Here is a 20,947-nt window from a genome sequence, read left to right on the forward strand (position 1 = left end):
TCTATGTGTTCTGTAATGAACCACAAAATATCCGGCACATTTTCTTTGATTGCTGTGTTGTTAATATTTTGTGGAATCTGTTGTCAGACATTTTTGGTGTTCAGTTGGGTGGGGGTTTTGAAGCAATGGCCAAATGGTGGATCTGTGAAAAGAAACACACTTTGCTAAACATTTGTACTTCCTCTGTTCTTTGGTGTATTTGGAATCTAAGGAATGTTTCTGTTTTCAGGGGAACAATGGTTGGATGTGAAGAAGGTGATGCGCAAGACAGTGACTGCGTTGAGAAGATGGGCATGTCTCTTTAAGGAAGGAAACACGCTGTGCCTGGGGGAGGTCGTAGCACAGATAAAGCCAAGAATCACACAACCATTGAGGATCATGCGGGAGCCGTGCTGGTCAAGTGCTGCTCCGTTGACAACGAGCTGGGAGTCGTTGCAGGGAAGCGAAGTAGTTTCTTCATCAAGCCCTGGCGCTTCTCTCGTGCCTGATGGCGTTGGCTTCGTTGTTTCAGCTAGCTGAGCTGCGCTTTTTGTGTGAATCTAGGCGTGCGCGCTTCGAATACGCCTGAACCTTACGAACTTACGGTTTTTTTCCATTGGAATGAAAGGGGAGACCCTTTTCTCTAAAAAAATGGTTCAACATTTGACCAGTCATTTTAGTGCAACCTAGCTGAGGCATTTAGTATAAACTTCTAACGATAATTTTCAGTTTCACAAGCAAGTGCCTATGTTCGTACAAGTCACGTAACGTTCCCTAGGCTACCCATTAGGTTTTTTTTTTCTTATTGTCCCAAACAAATAGCCCACCGCACACAGGTGTGCAACGGCTTGATGTCAACAGTCAACTCTCTCCTTCACATGCATATTTTCCAGGTGGATTATAAAATAGCGCGTCCCAAATCACGCTTCGATCCTCCAAACATCCATGCTGGAGAAAAAAAAAAGAATAAAACCAACGACTAGCTGCAATTTACAAGCATTATTAAAGTTAACAATAAAATACCTAAACTAGCCAGATCACTTCCACCCTACTCCTTGACCTGTAGCAATATATTTAATCGCAATCCCTAGCTAGCCAACCGATCGCATATCATACTCCGCCGCGGCTATCATACGAAGGGAGCAAGAACTCCACAGCTCACTCGAGCCAGACGCACAAAGATCATGTCCAGGTCACTTCACCTGTGCACTAGTATGCAGCGCTACTGTTTAGAAGCAAGTGAGCAGAGCCACCTGCCATGGATCAGAAGCGGCGAGAGGAATTCGTCGGTGCTTAGGTACACAGCAGCAGCTGCAAGGGAAGAAAATAATGGGACCTTTTCGGCTTTTCCCCTCACCCAACGCCATTATTCAGGGGTGAGGGTCAACATTAGGTGAGCAATTCCGGACAGCCAGCAAGGGACTGACATAGCGCGTAGGTCTGGTTGATCAGCAGACATGTCCAAGCTCAAGCCTGTTTTATTTCGAGATTGGGCTAAATGGAAGTTTGGTAGACGATTTGGATTTTGTAAGCACCACAGCAAAGGAGATAAGCACGCAATCTGACCATATATTACTATTTGAAACAGTAAAATCATATATCAAATAATTTGGATATTTATACTCCCATAGCAAAACTGAAAGAAATGTTTGACCATTCATAAAACTTATATTTTTTATGGGATGGAATAGCATCCTCCACACAGAACTCTACATGTAATTGATTACTTATTAGCACTACAATCATGGAGGAGACCTAGTTAAACTTAACACATTGAGAAGCGATCAAGCGAATAACAGCAGTGAGACAAGCACTAGCTGAGATTCCGATTAACTAATCCCAGGCCAGGGGGCATCTGACGAGCGATGAGCATCCAGTTGTTGGCTACGGCCAAAAGGCAGAGCTTTCAGGCTGTAAGCCTGGGTCATGCCGCGCCAGTGGCCAGCCGACAGAGCAGGAGCGTGCTGAGCGGCGCGCACTGTCCACTCCAGCAAGCAAGTTCTTCTTGCTGACCTGCTCCAGGAAACTACACGAAGGAAAAATTGTTTATGGTAAAATTCCAGACAACGAATGAAACATTTACCAACTGCTATTGACCGTGCAACCCATTATGGGGGTGTTGGCAGTACTAGAAGCTGCTTAATTGCCATGAGCATTCTTTTTATTTAATTGCGAGTGTCGACGAGGCAAGCCAATTGAAGCCAGCATCGAGTACGCCAGCTGGTTTGACATAGGACAGCACGCTGGTCCAGTTCATTCACTCGAGGTGTCGGCTAAGACAACACTGGTGAAATGTGAAAAACAAATCAGAAATAAAACATCAAGTGGCATATCAACTATCAAGTGTGAACCCCTGAATAGAACTTTAGAACAGCAACACAAGATATCTGTAATCGGTTACGGGAACTGGGAATCGGTGGTATTCTTTTTTGTTGGTTGAGAGATGCGTCCTATGATTGAGTGATACCAATCATCAAGCGATTCAGATTGTCAGTTTGCACTGTCCATGATCAAGTTGTTTCAAATTCCAGAATGAGATTTGTTTCATGTACAATGCATCTGCTGAATGCTGCTGGCTGTGAACGAAATCACTGGTACCTACCTGGAGTACTATATTGTTATCCATTGATGATAGCATTCAAATCTTTCAGTATTTTTGAATGCTCTCCATGCTGCTGTTGGTAGCAGCACACTGAATACGCCACGAATCAGACACGCGCAACATGCTGTGCTGTTGTGGCACACTGCTGAGTGGACAATTCTGTCATTTTCACAGGTACCTGCTGATGAACACAATCTCTGAGGACTGAGCGACAGCTCAGTTGGTTTGCTCGCCAGGTGAGCGTGCGGCCCGGGTTCGATTCCTGGGAATCGCAACTCGCGTGTCTCACTCGGATACTCTGCAGTAACGCAGCCTCTATGGCGTGATGCCATAAGGCTATCTCCAGCGATATCCTCCAAATCCCATCCCCTATTTCCATCCTCCATATCAACTTCATTCTCTATACCAAATTTTACTCCAACAACGTCCTCTATTTCCATCCTCTATACCCCACAATCTTTTTTTTTTATCATTTCCTCCCCTGCCCGCCGTCGCCGCGCGCCTCCCCCGCCCGCCGCCGCGCGCCTCGCCCGCCCGCCGCCGCGCGCCTCCCCTGCCCCACGCCGCCGCCTCCCCTGCCCGCCGCCGCGCGCCTCCTCCTCCACCGCCCGCCCTCCGCGCCTCCTCCTCTCCCGCCCGCCGCCGCCGCGCGCCTCCCCCGCCCGCCGCCGCGCGCCTCCCCTGCCCCCCGCCGCCGCGCGCCTCCTCCTCCACCGCCCGTCCTCCGCGCCTCCTCCTCCACCGCCCGCCTCCGCGCCTCCTCCTCCCCCGCCCGCCGCCGCCGCGCGCCTCCCCCGCCCGCCGCCGCGCGCCTCCCCTGCCCCCGCCGCCGCGCGCCTCCTCCTCCACCGCCCGTCCTCCGCGCCTCCTCCTCCACCGCCCGCCCTCCGCGCCTCCTCCTCCCCCGCCCGCCGCCGCCGCGCGCCTCCCCCGCCCGCCGCCGCGCGCCTCCCCTGCCCCCCGCGCGCCGCCTCCCCTGCCCGTCGCCGCGCGCCTCCTCCTCCACCGCCCGCCCTCCGCGCCTCCTCCTCCACCGCCCGCCCTCCGCGCCTCCTCCTCCACCGCCCGCCACCGCTGCGCGCCTCCCCCGCCCTCCGCGCCCTGCCCCTGCCCGCCGCGCCGGGATGGAGGACGCGCTCGTGGCCTCCTTCTGTGCGGGACGGAGACCTCATGCCCCATTTTACCAGACGCGATGAAGGATACCGCTGGAGTGGTACAGGCGGCACAGTATCCTCTATGTTAGAGAACAGGATGGTTCACAGGAGGCCGGTGGAGACAGCCTAAAGGGACTGCGACGAGCCAGTTGTCTATGGAGCCTTGGGGTTTCCGGTGATTCTAGAAGGACGCGGTCTTTCGTATATATGACATGCGTCAAAAAAAAATCCACACAATCTGAGGTCCCTTTCTGTCGTTTTACTTCAACAACACTCCGAGATAAAGATCACGCTCCCTCCTTCTTTCCAACCTACTAAAACCAGCAGGATTTCACAGGCTACGAACACGACGCCATTAGCAGAGCTTTCATCGGCAGGCAGCAATCTTGTTGGCCGGGAAAAGGAGCTGGGTTAATTAAGCTAGAGAATGGCCAGGCCAACAACCATTACCTCCCCCTAACAACCACGATAAGAAAGGTCGATGTGAAGCAACTGGCGAGGCTTGGCAACGAAAGCCGAGCTACCACGAATCATTTCGCGCGTATTTTTGAATAGCAGACAATAAAGTACAGCTGGCAGTGGTCTTCGTCTTAGATACAGGCAAGGCATCATCAAATGTTGCTTTTCAAGAATCAAAGAGTACAGTGACATGTGCTATAGAATAGAATCAAAGCCCGTGAGAGAAAGGCCAAAAAAAAGAGGAGGAAGAAGAAGAAGAAAAAAGAAAAAGAAAAAAGAAAAACATGCACAAGTTGCTGATGAATTAAAAGTAGCCTGGGGGGAGCAATATCCATGCAAAGAACTAAGCAATTTCCAACTTTTCATTCACTGAGACTGACAAGTATGGTGGATCAGGAGCAGCTGCTATGGCGGTTATAGTGATGGCTCGTCGCCTTCGCCGGCGCTGTCGGCCGCCTGCCGGTCGCCGAGGCTGGAGCGGCGGATCTCGTCGATCCGCGTGGCCACCTCGGCCATGGTTGGCCTCCTGTCGGGGTGCTGCGCGGAGCAGTCGATGGCGAGCTGGAGGAGCTGCACCATCTCCTCCTCGACGTTCTGGTACCTGAGGAGCTCCTGGTCGAACACCTCGGCCGTCCACTCCTCCCGCACGACGGACTGCACCCACCGCGGCAGGTCGAGGCCCTCCTCGTTGACGACGGCGTGCGTGGGCGCCTTCCCCGTGAGCATCTCCAGCAGGAGCACGCCGAAGCTGTACACGTCGGCCTTCTGCGAGACGCGGCGGATGTCGGTGACCTCCGGGGCGCGGTAGCCGGAGACCCGCGTCGGCGAGAAGGACGGGCCGACGAGCGTGGGCAGGCCGTGGTCGGACACCCGCGCCTCGTAGTTCTTGGTGAGCAGGACGTTGGAGGACTTGATGTTGCCGTGCGACGCCGTGGCCCCCGTGGAGTGGATGTGCGCCACGCCGCGCGCCGCCGCGAGCGCGATCGCCGACCGCGTCTCCCAGTCCAGCGGCGTCCGCCCGGAGGCCCGGTTCCCTGCGACCACCAGAGAAGAAAACAAGCCACGAGATCCGCAGCCACGTCATCAGTACATCGCCCGATTCACAAGGAGAAACAAGAATCGCAAATTCGCAATTCACGGCCGATGCCAATTACTGCCGGGCAGCGTCAGGCACGTACAGAGAGACAGCACGATTGCTTCGGCTTCACGCCTCACGCCGGCCGGCCGGGCAGCGGTCCGGACTTTTTGAATGATTCTTTTAAATCTGTATCGGTACTACGCGAGGCTAATAATTGGCGCGAGAAGGGAGAGAGAGGAATCCCGAGGAAAATGTCACATGGACCAGGCAAACTACCCTACCCGGCCTGCAACCCGGGGCGCCGGCTCACATGCGCAACTTGCCCTGAAACTTTACTGCCGCCACGAATCCACTGCTGCCGGTTCAGAGCTCTGCGTATACAACTACATCCCCCGTACAGAAATCTTCAAAGGAACAGGCAAGTCATGGCCAGGGCCCAGGGAGCTCGGGCACCCCGGGACCAGTGGTGGCTGGCACGTCGGGCGGGCCTTAAACTAGATTAGATCCAACCATCCAAGGCAGCTCTGAGCCAGCTCAGTTCATGGCTAGCTGCCAATGCTAGCTATAACGGATCGCAGTTCGTTCGTCGCGGCAACCACTACACCGCCATGGCTGGCGACCTAGCATGGCGGGAAAGAAGCGGCGCCCCCGGGGCCGGGGCTCGGTCGCCACGAGGGGGAAGGGGACCGGATCGGGGATGGATGGATGGGAGCAGAGAGTGAGTAGGTTCCAGCGAATTCATTGAGGGCCGCCACAAATGCAGGCCAGACCGGACCAAACGATGCGGCCCAAATTAAGAGGGGATCGATCCGGCGAAAGGGACGCCGCACCTAGCAAATCCGCAACCATCCCCGCGACGCCAGCGGCGGCGGCTCCGACCAGGCCGCGGCGGCCATGCCGTCGGTTCGGCTTGGCTTTCAGAAACCGTCCTGGCTGACTGGCTCGGCTCGTGTTCGTGCCGAGCAGGACGAGCTCGTGGACCTTTTTTTTTCTCTTTGCTTTACCTGTCACGGAATATTGCCAGGCTGTGCCCGGCGAAATGATCGACCCAACCCTCCCACCGACAGTACGGGGGGTAACGAACTCGTCAGGGAGGAGCGGTAAAAATGGCGGACGGGGGTGGGGGGAATTTTTACCGTGCAGCAGGGCGGAGAGGCTGCCCATGGACATGTAGTCGTAGACGAGGAGCTTCTCGTCCTTGCTGAAGTAGTAGGCGCGGAGGGGCACTACCAGCTCGTGCTGCACGGCGCCGATGGCCGCGATGCGCTCCCGGAACTCCGGCTCCGGGAGGTCTACGTCCTTGAGCCGCTTCACCGCCACGGCCGACCCGTTCTCCATCACCGCCTTGTACGCCGTCCCGAACGCGCCCTTGCCCAGCACCTCCGCCGACGCGCGGAGCAGATCCTCCAGGTCGAACGGCGGGGCCGCCGCCATGGGGCCGAAGAAGATGAGCTTCTTGGAACCGGTCGACCCACCGCCGGTCTTGGCAGCCGCCGCGGCAGCGGCGGCGGCGGCGGCTGGCACTGCAACTGCCGCAGCAGCCCCGTTGTGGCCGCCCGCGCCGGCTGCTGAGCCGTTCTGTCCCTTGGGCTCGACCTCCAACGGCTCCATGCCGAGGTCGCGACCCTTCTCCACTGCCGCCGCAGGACGGGCCGCGCTGGACTTCTTCCGGCAGAGGAAGAACAGCAGGGCGAGCAAGAGCAGCACGCCGAACACGCAGCCGATGGCAATGCCGGCGATGGCGCCGCCGGAGAGCTTCTTCTTCTTGCCGCCACCGATGTCAGCAGCGCCGCCGGCACCTGGCTGGGAATCCGGTGATCCGGCCGGCGTGGGCGCGGTCTCGCCGGGGCAGAGGCCGAGCGGGCCCCCGCAGAGGCCGGTGTTGCCCAAGAAGGAGTCTTTCGGCATCTTCCGGAGCTTGGTGGGGATGGACCCGTTGAGCTGGTTGTACGACACGTTGAACTGCTCCAATGCGGGAAGGTCCAGCTTGGGGATCTCGCCGGTGAAGCTGTTCCCGTCGAGGTACAGCGTCCCGAGCCGGATCAGCTTGTTGAAGTCCGGCGAGATCTCGCCGGTGAACTTGTTATCCGCGATGTCCAGCCTCACGAGGTTCTTGAGCCCGAACAGCGACGCCGGGACCTCGCCGGAGAAGCTGTTGTGCTGGAAGTAGATCGCCCGGAGCTCGGACAGGCGGGAGAGGTCGTCGGGGAGGGGCCCCGTGAGGGCGTTGTAGCGGAGGGAGAGCGTGCGGAGCGCGGAGAGGTTGCCGAGCGCCCCCGAGGGGAGGTTGCCCATGAGCCCGGCGCCGGGGAGGCGGAGCTCGACGACGCGGCCGTTCTCGCACGTCACGCCCTGCCACTGGCACGTGGGCGTGGTGCTGTTCCAGGACGGCAGCGCGGAGCGCCCCACCGCCGAGCGCAGCGCCTGCAGGGCCTGCGCGTCGGAGTTGAGGTCATCCGCGCGGAGGGCCGGCAGGGCGGCGGCGAAGAGCACCAGGACGGCCAAGCCCACGGCCGGCGCCGGCATTGCGGCCATCGCCGGCGGGCAGTGGAGGAGAGTGGGTGGTAGGTGGGAGAGCCTTAGCTCGGAGGGAGCACTATCATGGAGGGGGGACTGCTTGTGGGGGGAGTACTAGTAGTAGTAGAAATAGAGTGAGCAGGGAATCTTGGATTATAATGGAAGATTTGGGAGCTGGGCGAGCTGATTAAGGGTGGGATTGGGAGGGTTGATTGGCTTAATGCCTGGCCTGATTGCTTTAATGATAGCTGCTGCAGGGTGGCTCTTACTGGAGCCTGGTTGGAGAATTCCTCCCTTCCCCTCTTTCCATCCTGCTCTGGGAGGAAAAGGGCAACTTGGCAGGTGTTCTGTCTTTTAAGGCTGGATGTGGGACCGGGCGCACAGGAGCAACTATAAATTTCCTCATGATTTCAGTTTTGAAAACCATGTGTTACTCCAGTAGATAAGAGTTGAGCTGCCACCGGGACATTCAAAAGTCTTCTTTTTTTCGCGAGGTATTTAAAAGGCTCCAGATTCTTTTACACCTGCTAATCCTGCCGATTTGTCAGTTTATACCGTATTGATCTGAGGAGCATTTGCTAACTGCATTTGGCAGTAAGAAATCGCCTGTGGAAGGTAAAGTTCAGGCGAGGTGTCATGCTGTCCGGCACCAGCATGACATCCAGTTCATGAGTATTTATTGACGAGTTCCTCCAACAAACAACATGAGTACCGTTTCTTTTGGGACCGTGCACAAGTTGAAATCCTTAGCAAAAGGTTACCATTGCAACCGACAGAAGCACAATTTAGTGAACTTAAAACGGTCACTAACGTTCACCAGCGAGTTCGAAATCGTACGTTTTGAAATCAGCGAGTTTTTTTTAGGGGAAAACAGTAAGAATGTAGACGGTTTTTCCAATTCCACCACCAGGCTGCCATGAGAGCCGAAAGCACCGGAAGAAAAAAACAACTCCGGCCAGTTTTTCAGTTCGGTACGCGGAATTGAGCTGGAGACTGGGAGGCGGAACCAGGTGGATACGAAGCAGGCAAGTGCAACTAGGCAAGCATGGGCTTTGAGAAAAAGCATCGAGATTCCTGAGTTCAAGCCTGCTGAAGTGTTTGGGTCCATAACAAAGTCAAACAGGCCGGTTGATGCTCCAGTAATGCAGAACTGTGGCCCATCGAACAATTGTGGCCCGTCAAGGCCTGCGCATCTGCTGGTTATCAATACTCCACTACTTGGCCCGATAGGCTGAGGGAGACGGCCCTTATCAATTGGGTAGATGCCGCACAGATACAGCAGGTTTTGCAGTTCGAGAGGATAAGTATCCTGCACAGAATACATGCTCCTGAAGCAGGGTTAAATGCATGGCTTTGCAATTCGATAGGTTAATGTTCTAGAACCTAAACCTAACAATGCCAATCAGGCCTACTTTAGCGACTAAGGAATAGGTCATGCATGGGCCAGTCATTGCGCTGAGATCATGGGATCAACCACGGTAAGATCCACCTTAACCATCCAAAAGTGCTGTCGACTGATCAATCCTCGGCATGGATGAGGACGCAACGAAAACGATATTGTCAGTGAACAATGGCAACATTATTTTCCAGAAAAAAAAGAACGCTGACAATGAACGCCGAAGACTTGTTCAGATTGGCATTCGGTTCTGGTCAAATACTATATTTTTCTCCAACCATTCGACCAACTACCTGAATTTGATACGGTGCCCATTCTACGTCTGGTAAATTTTAAGATTCTGATATAGTGACACTATTATATCGCTAACAATTTTTTTTTGGCTTGTTTCTCAGTTTTTTGGGAGATCTCACGTGAGAGCTACTGGAAGTTCAATCAGCAGTTCGTCAGATATATTTTCGTGGAACGCTGCAAATGTGTCTAGTAACAGTTAAATATCGAAGTTCATTTTCATCTAGCATTAGTAGTTACAGAAGCCATGTGGTGTACTACAAAAGGTACTTACTGTTACTGAACACAAAGGAGTTCAGCTTAATAACTCTCACAACCCTTTACGGCGTGGGAGAGGCAACTCGTTGGTTGCATTTCTAGTCTGATGTTGGACCAGTGTGCGTTCGCATTGGTAGCAGTGATATCTTCCTTCAAAATACATTGCGCCATTATCCTGGGCAGTTCGGAGTTGAAATCGGAGACTGAATCTTGACTGTTTCCTGATTTGGGCGCGCCGTAACAATGTTCTTGTGACTAATCTGAGACTGAATCTTGATTGGCACGAACGATATTTCTTTGGCGGTTTGACATCACATGCTGAAGTTCCAACCACCAACTCCTTCCAATTTCAACTCGCTGATGCTAAACGGTATCGACACTGGTATTTTTTCCTCTGCTTCCCAAGAAATCACAGTAAAGGTGGAGAGGAAGATAAAAGTGAAACTTGCTTTAGATACTTGGCAGAGTTCCACCTATTTATTACCCCGGAGCGAGCCATGAAACGATAGCAAGGGAACTTGGTCAGACAGACCTTAACCAGAAGCCAAGCGAGTAGCATGGTAGCCACAAGAATGGTGTCCTCCGTAGCGGCGCTGCTGCTGCTCATCGTCACGCTTGCCTCTGCGCCGTCCGTCCATGGTGCGAACGGCTGGGCACTGTCGAGCTGCCAAGCCACGTGTGGCGGCGTCGCCATCCCCTACCCTTTCGGCATCGGCGCCAATTGTCCCGCCCCGGCTTCGCGATCACGTGCAGCGGCAGCAGCCCGTTCCTCGCCGGCACGGGCTACGAGGTCCTGAACCTGTTCATCGTGCCGGCCGGCGCTCGAGTGCGGCTGCCGATCGCCTGGACGTGCTACGACAGGTCCGGCAAGCGCCTCCCGGAATCCGAAGCCCCCGTCTTCTTCAACCCGCAGGGCGTGTACCGCATATCGGACGAGCGCAACCAGCTCGTCGTCGTCGGCTGCGATGTCACGGCGTACATCCAAAGCCGGCACGACAGCAGCAGCGACGCCGGGTACCCCTACCAGTACTACACGGACTGCGTGTCGTACTGCAGGAGAGCAGAGGTCGTCAGGGACGGCCGCTGCGCGGGAGTTGGCTGCTGCAGGGTCGACATCCCGCCGAACCTCACTGACAACTCCGTCGGCGTGGACGACGACGACATGGAGTCCACGGCCGTCCGCCGGCTCATCTACGATTTCAACCCATGCAGCTACGGCTTCCTGGTGGAGAGGGGCAGCTACAAATTCCGCGCCGCCGACCTGAAGATGGACAGGAAACAGACGATGCCGGTGTGGCTCGACTGGGCGATCAGGCCGAACGGGTCATAGGCGTTTAACTGTTCCGACGCCATGAAGAACAGTTCATTGTACGCGTGCAAGAGCCAGCATAGTAGCTGCGTCGATGCTGTGAATGGCCCTGGGTACACCTGCAACTGCTCCCAGGGCTATGAGGGCCACGCCTACATCGTCGGTGGAGGCACCGGTAAGCCTGCATCATGCAGAAAATAACTTTACTGCTACGGGGTGGCTCCATTGAAACAATCATGACTCCCGAGCCGCATCCGTGCAGACATCGATGAGTGCTTACATCCATGCTACGGGGTCTGTCACAACACACAGGGCTCTTATGATTGCAAATGCAAACGAGGCAGCCATGGCAACCCACGGCAACAGGCATGCAATCCCAATTTCTCCCTTGCAGCAAAGATCTCAATAGGTAATACGAGTACAATATTTTTTTTGCAGTACTTCCATGAACTGTGTTGGTGGTGCGATATTTTTGTAGCCACCAGGATGTATCAGCTGTCTAAATTCAGAGGGCCTGCAGATGTAGCTAAGTACAGAAATTTATTATTGACTTTTGCCATTATTTTTTTGACAGGAGTAATATGTGGAATCTCATGTCTTATAGCGCTATCAATTTTTGGGTGCGTTTGGTTCAGCCGTGACCTGTGAAACATGTCTGCTGTGAAAAAGCTGCTGTGAGATGCCTGCTGTGAAAAAGCTGAAAGTCGTTTGGTTCAAACTGCTGTAAGTTGTCGACTGTGAAAAAATTATATATTATCTTTATGCAAATTGACAGTATACAATATTTCTTTGTGATGACCAAATTCTTTTTCCTTTAAATCTTTATTTTTATATATATATGAAAATATTTGGAGTTAACTTTTTTGTATTCTTTTTTATTTTTATTTTTCTATATATTAAAATCTTTATTTTCTTATATATAAAAAAGAATTGAAATGGTATATACGTGACCAATAGTAGGTGTGTAGTTTTCACAAATTTGAAAAAGCTGCAAAAGCAGGGTACAACCTGCTTTTAAATTTGTACTACGGAAAAACAGTTTTTTCAAACAAGCTGCAGAAAAGCTGAACCTTTTGGTTCAGCTCTGCTTTCTGAAAGCAGAAGCAGGTTCAGAAAGCTAAACCAAACGCAGCCTTTATTCTTATGTTGAATGAGAAGAGAAAGGTTCAGGTATTATTTGAGAGAAATGGTGGACCCTTATTGGCAAGTATCAATAATATAAAGATCTACACGAAGCAGGAGTTAACTCACATCACAAGAAATTTTAGCACTGTTATTGGCAAAGGCAGCGTGGGTGAGGTCTACAAGGGAACCACCAATAACAATCAGACGGTTGCGGTGAAGGCCATTTCAGTAGTTAAGGAGAGCAGGTATCCAGAAAGACTGAGTTTGCGAATGAAATCAAGATTCAGTCTCAGATTATTCACAAGAATATTGTTAAGCTCTTGGGTTGATGTCTAGAGGTGGAAATTCCGATGCTGGTTTGCGGCTAATGGAAGCCTCTATGACGTCCTTCATGGCACCAAAAGAAGACCTCTTTCACTGCAAACAAGGTTGGACATTGCTGTTGACTCTGCTGAAGCTCGTGCCTACATGCATTTATCTGTCGCTCCAAAAATCTTCCATGGAGATGTGAAATCAGGCAACATACTTCTTGATGAGAACTTGATGCCCAAGGTCTCCCGACTTCGGGAGATCAACGCCACTTTCCATGGAGAGAACGCGTACCAACTACGTGATAGCGGATAAGGATTACTCGAACCCTGTGTACACGACTGGTCTTCTACACGAGAAGAGCGATGGGTACAGTTATGGGATTGTCCTTCTAGAGCTGATTACTAGAAGGACGCCACGGTATGATGGATATAACATCCTCAAGGAAAATTTCATCAATTCATATGCAACAGAGGAAAAGGCACACGCGATGCAGGATAAAGAGATCGCATTCCCTGATAATATTGAGTTTCTTCAGATTGTTGGCAGCGTTGCAATTGACTGCCTCAGAGAGCAAATGGATGATAGGCCCAGCACGGAGCAAGTGGCAGAGAACCTTCGGTCGGTGAGAAGGGAGTGGAGACAAAGGCAAGGGAGGCAAGGTGATGAAGTAGCTGATGCAATTTCTACTGAAACTTCTACTTTTAGTGTAACCATGGATGCTACTGGTCCTGAAACTCCCGGGTATTACCATTTTCCTAAACGAAATGGAAATCTTGGCGTACCAGTGGTTTAAGTTATCCATTAAATGAGTGCGAAAAATAAGGTTTCCCGGTGGCCAGTGCCCTGTCCACTGGTTCTTAGGCCAGGAGTAGAGTAAGGCTCTGTATTTAGAATTTCCCTCGGTTAGTGTTGCAAATGTTGGCTAAGGCCTGTTTCTTCCATCTTAGAGCATCTTCAGCAATCCCCGATAAGTGATGTCCAATACGTTGTTATCGAAGGAGCCACGATACCATTTTCAGAATGATTAGAGAGATGCTTTCACAGATCCCTAATAACCTCAACCTCGTTAATCTATTTACTCCTATTTCTCTTCACTTGTGCATATGAACACAATTTACACTCCATTTTCATATCATAATAATCTAAATATTATGTTTCTACCACACACAACTCGAGACCATTTCAACTCCATAATTTTAAAAAAGAAGTCTGCAAATGAAGTGATCATCCAGTCTCGAATTAGTCACAGAAATACCTTTAGGCTCTTAGGATGTTGCTTAGAGGTGGATGTTCCAATGTTGGTGTATGATTTTGCCCCAAAAGGAAGCCCGTACTATGGTCTTCATGGAACTAAGGACATTACAAAAACTTCTCTCTCGTTAGCAACACGGCTGGATATTGAGGTTGATTCGACTGAAGCTCTTTCCTACGTGCATTCATCTACCAATCAGAAGATCCTCCATGGAGATGTGAAATCAGGCAGTATACTTCTTGATGAGAACTTCATGCCAAAGGTATCTGACTTTGGGACGACCAGGCTACTTTCCATAGAGAAAAAGCATACCATACTTGTGATCGGAAATATTAACTACATAGACCCTGTGTACATGAAGACTGGTCGTCTGGACGAGAAGAGTGATGTCTACAGTTTTGGAGTTGTCCTTCTAGAGCTCATTACTAGAAAGAAGCCAAGATATGATGGAAATAAGAGTCTCATCATAAACTTCATCAAGTCATATGCCTCAGAGGATAAAGCACGGGAGATGTTTGATGAAGAGATAGCTTCCCCTGAGAATATCGAGTTTCTTCAAAAGGTTGGCAGCATTGCAGTAATGTGCCTCAAAGAGGACATGGATGACAGGCCCACCATGAAGCAAGTGGCAGAGCACCTTCAACTGGTAAGAAGGGAGTGGAAGCAAAGGCAGGGTAGGCACGGCGATCAAATAGTTGATGTGATTTCTATGGAGAGCCCTCCTGTTAGCTTAACCATAGATGCTAGTGGGGCTGAAAGTCCTGGGTACTCTCCTCTGTTGAAGTGAAATGGAAGTGTATGTCGTATCCTATCAGTGGTTTCAGTTAGCCGTCAAGTCTCAGTGATCAGCGCCCTCGTCCCTGGTTCTTAGGTGTAAGGTTGTCTTTACAAATTGGCTTGGTTGGTGCTTGAAGTGTTGGATAATACTATTTTAAGGAATTGTAACTTTGTAATACTTCATGCGTGTGTCCGTGGTGCTACCAACAATATAATCAAATGTTTGCAGTTGTACTTTAAATCTACATCCCATCGCAACTTGACAAGACATGGGTGTCTTGAGATTTTTGAGGAGCTTAAGATATAATATTATGCAACTCTGAAGTTAGAGAAAGGTAGAATTGGAGCACCTGTGTGCTTCCCGCATCCACCTACCGAAGTGCATGGATTCAGGGTGCCACCCTTGCTCCCCTTGGTGAATGCATCTGACCATTCGACCAATGGACGGATCAGGTAAGCTGTGAGCAGATTCAGGGTGCAGCCATTGCCACCTGACGGCTGTTGGACCAGCATAGAGGCATATGGTGGGTGTTGGTTGGGGCATGGTCAGAGGTGATGCGTAGCAACGAGCTGGGGGCAGTGACGAGCAAGCTTTGCGCACTAGTCACTTGCATAACCGCAAGAGAAGGTACTGGCGCCAGCACTGGAAGGCAGGGTTACCACACTACCTGGTGGTCAGAGCGCATCGCAGCAATAAAAGGGAACTCTGTGTGGGTGAATGTGGTGGACACCTCTCCTTCATCCTAAGTACACCACATCCTACCCTTTTCGTCTCCTCATTTGAGTCCTCAAGCTCCTGATGATCACCATCTTGTCCCGTTACTGCCTACAACAGCCGCTGACACCACCATCAACAGTGTGACCACCTACCCTGCTGCTGCCGACCACTACAGTCTACCACTAATTGTGGCAAACAGCAACCCCACAATGTTGCCCTGTGGCAGCCCCTCCACCCCACATCGCCACTCATCCTGACTTAGTAGCCCAAAAGCTACTTCATCACCCAAATCACCCCCAGGTCCTAGCCGAAAAGTTAGCTTTATTGCTATATTTGGTAAGTTGTTTACCACATTCACCAATTAGCGAAAGCCAGTATATATGTTGGGTTCAAGGTCTAAATAAAGCAATACATGTACGCATGAAAAATAAAGTTTACAGCAAACTAACACAACCTTTTCCCCGTTGTTCCCTTCATGAATAGTTGAAGGACCCCTTCACACCATCCAAGCTTTCTCCAAGGGATGATCTGAAAAGAGATAACAAATGGAAAACATATGTGGGTGTGAGGGAACATGATCAGGTAACCAACTTCAAGGCCAGAGAATCTAGTGTTAAACAGAACAGGAAATTCACACAATGATAATAACAATTACAACTTAGATACATTATAGTCCAAGATTAGATTTTTCAAAAGGATGCTTGAAAATAGGGTGAGAAACAAAACAGAACAGAATGAATGCGTATGAGCTCAAATGTGATTATATTATGCAAAGCATCCTCTCATTGAGAATTATCCGAATGACCTCGATGATGTAGTTTTTCTTGTAATTAAAGTGATTTCTCTTTCCTTTCCCTGAAGCTTTACATAATACTTCAATAACTCGGAACATAATAATCATAGGACATTAAAGTGATCTTCTGGAATCTGCAGAAATTTATAGGTGTAAATACTAATAACTGGCATATTATTCCTGGAGAGTTGAAACACCCATGATGCTGAGAGAAGTCTGAGAATCATTAGATCATGGAGGCCAAAGAGATCTTCTCTGCTAGTTCAAAAAAATAAGAAAAATAACAGAATCTGAACTTGACGAGTCAATTACACCGTGTATGCTGATAAAATAGAACTATAGAACCTGAACTAGCATATGTAGTTCCTTGGGGAAGTAATGTTCAACTCAATGTTTTATGATATAATCATATAAACAATAAACAGAGAAAATGCAGAAAGAAACACGAATAATTGACGGGCCAAAATTCAACTATCTTCCTAGTTATGCAGTTTTAGCTATTTTTAGAGATCTAACCATGGGAGGAGCAATGAATAATTTCATTCCCTTCTTTTACCAACAATAAAAGGCTAGTGTGTTATTCCCATTTTTCAGTGGCCAAGGGTACACCTGATATATGAAAATATGCTAGCAAAAACTAGAATTCCAATGGAACCAACACACGTTCATGATCAGTGAAGCTACCGACACAGTTTCTAGATGAATTAAGTCTGAGTTTGATCATTGTATCAAACACAGCAGCGTCACAGTTTCTATACTGCATGTCTGCATAGTCCTAATAATAGTTGAGTACAGAAGGATGGAACCAACTATGCTTCCTGTCATTCTATATGTTTAGAGAGCTACCCAACCACGGGAGGAATAATAATTACTATCACTCCCTTCATTTTACAAATGCGCCATAATGCGATCCTTCAACAGTTCAACACAATGCAGATCCAATTCAACATCCGAAAACCCAAAACAAACATATTCCAGAATCCAGATGCTTCAGTAATCGACAGTAATTCGTACCTGTGCATGCAGTACTTGTACTCCTGGCTACGAACATAGTCCAACTCCCCTTCCTCGAGCTGGAGAACATGCCCAAACAGAAATCAGTAATCAAAGCACCCATCACAGGAGCAGCTCCTGAAACCCAAAATCCACATGCCACCCACTCACCGGGTCGCCGCCATATATTAGGTTGTAGCACTCCGGGGAGAGGCAGCGCAGCACGCAGTTCTCCTTCTCCGTTGGCGAGGACCTGCACACCCAGCCCCATAGCCCGCTGCGGCCCAGCCGAGAGACAACCGTTAGAACACATAAACATCGCGTCAGATGCGTCTCACCAAACAGAAACCAGCACAGAGCGCATCATCGTAACACGTACTTCTCGACGTCGGTGTAGCAGGCCTCCTTCTTCTGCCGGATCTCGTTGTCCTGCACCAAGAAGTAAGAGCGATGAGACGGATACAGGAAGAGCTGGAACTGGAAGAGGCGGGTGGGGGGGGGGGGGGGAGAGGGAGGGAGAGAGATGACAGGGTCACGTGGGGATACGTACGGAGATGGGGCGGCGAGAGGACTTGGCGGCGGCGGAGGCGAAGAGGAGAGCGAGGGCGAGTACTAGGAGACAGCAGGCGGTGGGCAATCGCCGTGGACTCCGGTCGGACGGATGCGTCGGCGGCCGGGAAGACATGGTGCTGGGTTGATCCGGTACAGTGACAGGTGACGGAGGAAGGAGAGGCCACGTTGGGCTGGCTATTGGCAAAGGTGAATTGCTCTTGGGCCAGCGTAGAATTCAGCCCAACTACCTATGATTCCTCCTCCGGCCCTCCCAGTTCTGCTCCTCCACTTGGATTCCGATTGACGGATTGCGATTTACGAATCGGAATCCAAGGGCCGTGCTAGGATCTGCTGAACGAGAATCGGAATCAACTGGTCTTGCGATTCCTCGCTTTGGTCGGTCGGTTGGTTGCTTGGTTTGCCACTTTGGCTCTTGAACGAGAAATTCCTGGCACGATCGAGTCCGACACATAGGCAGCGCCACCGCAAACGGTGAGAGCACGGGCATCCGCGGCAAATTTCGATCGAGTACGTTGAAATCGCGAAGCTATCCGCACTCCTCGCAAATCCGCTCACGTGCGCGGCTGTGCATGCACATAAAAACTCCGGACCGTCGGTTTTGTTTTGAGATTTTCCTAAGTTTAGTACTAGTAGGACATAAAAAAAGAAGTTCTTCGCCTCTTGCCCGGGTCCTACGGGCCACGACCCGGTTCACCGGCTCCAGTTCCCCAGCGCCCACATGCACATGCTCTGCGTCCACCGGTTCCCGGTACACCGCGAAGCCTGCGCCCGGGATCTCCCGCTTCGGGGCCCACCACTCAGTGACAAGGTCCACCGATGACGTGGCGCGCCGAGACCTTCACAGCGTTTATCAATTTTTTCTGGCTTTGACTGGGGAGGCTTTAGCACATAAAAACCATCCCGTCCGACGCATTCGCTCCTCACAGCTCTCTCTCAATCGCTCCCTGAGTTAGAGCTGTCGCAAAGAGGAGAAATAATCCCGGCAAAAACAAGGGAGCCTCTCGATCGATCATCTCGGCGACCGTTTGAATAAGTTCCAGTCCGGCGCCGCTCCCCATGCTCTGAATCTCTCCAACTGATCGTGACAGGAAAGCCCCCTGCAGTCGCCAGCTGATTGCAGGGGACGTCTGCTTCCTCCCAGCTCTCTCGGATGGTATAGATTGGAGTTGCAGCAATGGAGTGCGGCCGCGACGGCGTCGTTCCACCACCGGAGCACCAGGCGCCGCTCAAATGCACCACCGAGGTAAACCGCCGGCGTCCGACGCGTTAATGCTTGATTTCCTCTGCGTTTTTACGACCCCGAGGGGACGGTTGGGCAGGACGCGATCCCGCCGAGCCCGACGCTTTCTTCCGAAGAGTTCCTCCAGTTCAAGCGGAAGGCCACCACGATCGTCGAGGAGTACTTCTCCACCGACGACGTCGCCGCGACGGCGAACGAGCTGCGGGAGCTCCGCGTGCCGTGCTACCACTACTACTTCGTCAAGAAGCTGGTGTCCGTGGCCATGGACCGCCACGACAGGGAGAAGGAGATGGCCGCCGTGCTGCTGTCCTCGCTCTACGGCGACGTCGTCGACCGCCCGCAGCTCTACAAGGGCTTCTGCGAGCTCACCGAGTCCTGCGACGACCTCTCCGTCGACACGCCCGACGCCGTCGACATCCTCGGCGTCTTCGTCGCCCGCGCCATCGTCGACGACATGCTGCCGCCGGCGTTCCTGGCCAAGCAGGGCGCGTGCCTGCCCAACGGCTGCAAGGGAGCGGAGGTCCTCCGCAGGGCGGAGAAGGGCTACCTGTCCGTGCCGCACCACGGCGAGATCGTCCTGCAGAGGTGGGGCGGGAGCAAGCGCATCACGGTGGAGGAGGCCAAGGCCAGGATTTCCGACATCCTGGAGGAGTACCTCGGCTCCGGCGACAGGAGCGAGGCGCTGCGGTGCATCAGGGACCTCAAGATCCCCTTCTTCCACCATGACGTCGTCAAGCGCGCGCTCGTCCTCGCCGTGGAGCGCGGCGGCGCGGCCGAGGGCCACATCCTGGACCTCCTCAAGTCGGCGTCCGAGGAAGGGGTCATCAACGAGAGCCAGATCGGCAAAGGGTTCGACCGTTTGATCGACTCCGTCGACGATCTGGCGCTCGACGTGCCAAACGCGAGGTGCCTCCTGAAATCGGTGATCCATAAGGCTTCGTCGGAGGGCTGGCTCTGCGCTTCGGGCCTGAAACCGTTTCCACCGGAGCCGAAGAAGACCAGCGAGGTCGACGAAGCGTCGGTGCGGGAGTTCAAGGCGAAGGCCGTGTCGATCATAAAGGAGTACTTCATGACCGGCGACATCATGGAGGTAGTGAGCAGGTTGGAGACCGAGAACGACTCGTGCTGCTCATCCTTCAATGCCATCTTCGTCCAGAGGCTAATCAACGCCGCGATGGACCGGAAGAGCCGCGAGAGGGAGATGGCTTCGGTGCTGCTCTCCGCGCTCTGCATGCCGCCGGACGACGTCGTGGCAGGGTTCCACCTCCTGATAGAGGCCGCCGAGGACGCCGCGCTGGACAACCCGGCCATAGTCGAGGACCTGACCATGTTCTTTGCTAGGTCGGTGGTTGACGAGGTGATCGCGCCGTCGGATCTGGAGGCGATGGAGGAGGATGCCGGCCGCGTCAAGTCGGAGGGCTCCACCGGCATGCTGGCGCTCCGGAACGCCCGCGCGCTGCTCAGCGCGAAGCTCTCCGCTGAGCGGATCCTGCGGTGCTGGGGCGGCGGCGGCAGCGGCAAGGCCGGCTGGGAGCTGGACGAGGTGAAGGACATGATCAGCAAGCTGCTGCAGGAGTACGACTGCGGCGGCGACATCCGGGAGGCGTGCCGGCGCATCAAGGATCTCGGCATGCCCTTCTTCCACCACGAGGTGGTGAAGAAGGCGCTGGTGGCGATCATCGAGAAGCGGGGCAAGGACGAGCGCCTGTGGGGCCTCCTCAGCGAGTGCTACGGCCGCGGCCTGATCACGCCGAACCAGATGACCAAGGGCTTCGAGAGGGTGGCCGACTGCGTCGAGGACCTCGCGCTCGACGTGCCCGACGCCGGGAAGCAGTTCGGGTGCTGCGTCGAGCGCGCCAGGAAGGAAGGATGGCTTGACGCGTCCTTCTCGATGGCGAGGCCGGGGCAGCCAGTCTCCAATGGCGTTTGCTCGTGAGCAAACCGGCGGTTACGACGTTCAGGGTGCAGCACTGCAATTCCATTTCCTTGGGAGTTCGTCTGCAACATTTTACTTTTAGTACGTACGTGATTGCTACTATACTTGTACGCATGTATCAGCAAGAGCAAGAGAGGCGATTAGGAGAGTATATATATTACCCCAACAATTTTGTTGCAGGATTG

The 20,947-nt window shown here is 52.5% G+C and overlaps 4 protein-coding genes across 4 annotated transcripts; 2 read left to right on the forward strand and 2 right to left on the reverse strand.

Annotated features, from left to right (window-relative positions):
• Positions 1-4,302: 4,302 nt before the first annotated feature.
• On the reverse strand, positions 4,303-8,065 carry LOC112876332 (probable inactive receptor kinase At1g48480). The gene is made up of 2 exons (XM_025940418.1): positions 6,409-8,065; positions 4,303-5,228 (listed from the first exon to the last, which is right to left on the reverse strand). Exons 1-2 carry the CDS (start codon positions 7,805-7,807, stop codon positions 4,609-4,611), a joined length of 2,019 nt encoding a protein of 672 aa, XP_025796203.1. The 5' UTR covers positions 7,808-8,065; the 3' UTR covers positions 4,303-4,608.
• Positions 8,066-10,306: 2,241 nt separating this feature from the next.
• On the forward strand, positions 10,307-14,519 carry LOC112873381 (wall-associated receptor kinase 2-like). Its single transcript, XM_025936347.1, has 5 exons — positions 10,307-10,392; positions 10,488-11,048; positions 11,097-11,218; positions 12,176-12,413; positions 13,679-14,519. Exons 1-5 carry the CDS (start codon positions 10,307-10,309, stop codon positions 14,517-14,519), a joined length of 1,848 nt encoding a protein of 615 aa, XP_025792132.1.
• Positions 14,520-15,531: 1,012 nt separating this feature from the next.
• Positions 15,532-17,737, reverse strand: LOC112876438. Its single transcript, XM_025940559.1, has 5 exons — positions 17,564-17,737; positions 17,393-17,442; positions 17,185-17,290; positions 17,035-17,093; positions 15,532-15,755 (listed from the first exon to the last, which is right to left on the reverse strand). Exons 1-5 carry the CDS (start codon positions 17,696-17,698, stop codon positions 15,701-15,703), a joined length of 405 nt encoding a protein of 134 aa, XP_025796344.1. The 5' UTR covers positions 17,699-17,737; the 3' UTR covers positions 15,532-15,700.
• Positions 17,738-18,760: 1,023 nt separating this feature from the next.
• On the forward strand, positions 18,761-20,762 carry LOC112873725. The gene is made up of 2 exons (XM_025936751.1): positions 18,761-18,829; positions 18,906-20,762. The coding sequence occupies exons 1-2, from the start codon at positions 18,761-18,763 to the stop codon at positions 20,760-20,762; spliced, it is 1,926 nt and encodes a 641-aa protein (XP_025792536.1).
• Positions 20,763-20,947: the final 185 nt, after the last annotated feature.

Source organism: Panicum hallii, chromosome 9 (genome assembly GCF_002211085.1).
Source record: "Panicum hallii strain FIL2 chromosome 9, PHallii_v3.1, whole genome shotgun sequence".
In the NCBI taxonomy this organism is placed as follows: Eukaryota; Viridiplantae; Streptophyta; class Magnoliopsida; order Poales; family Poaceae; genus Panicum; species Panicum hallii.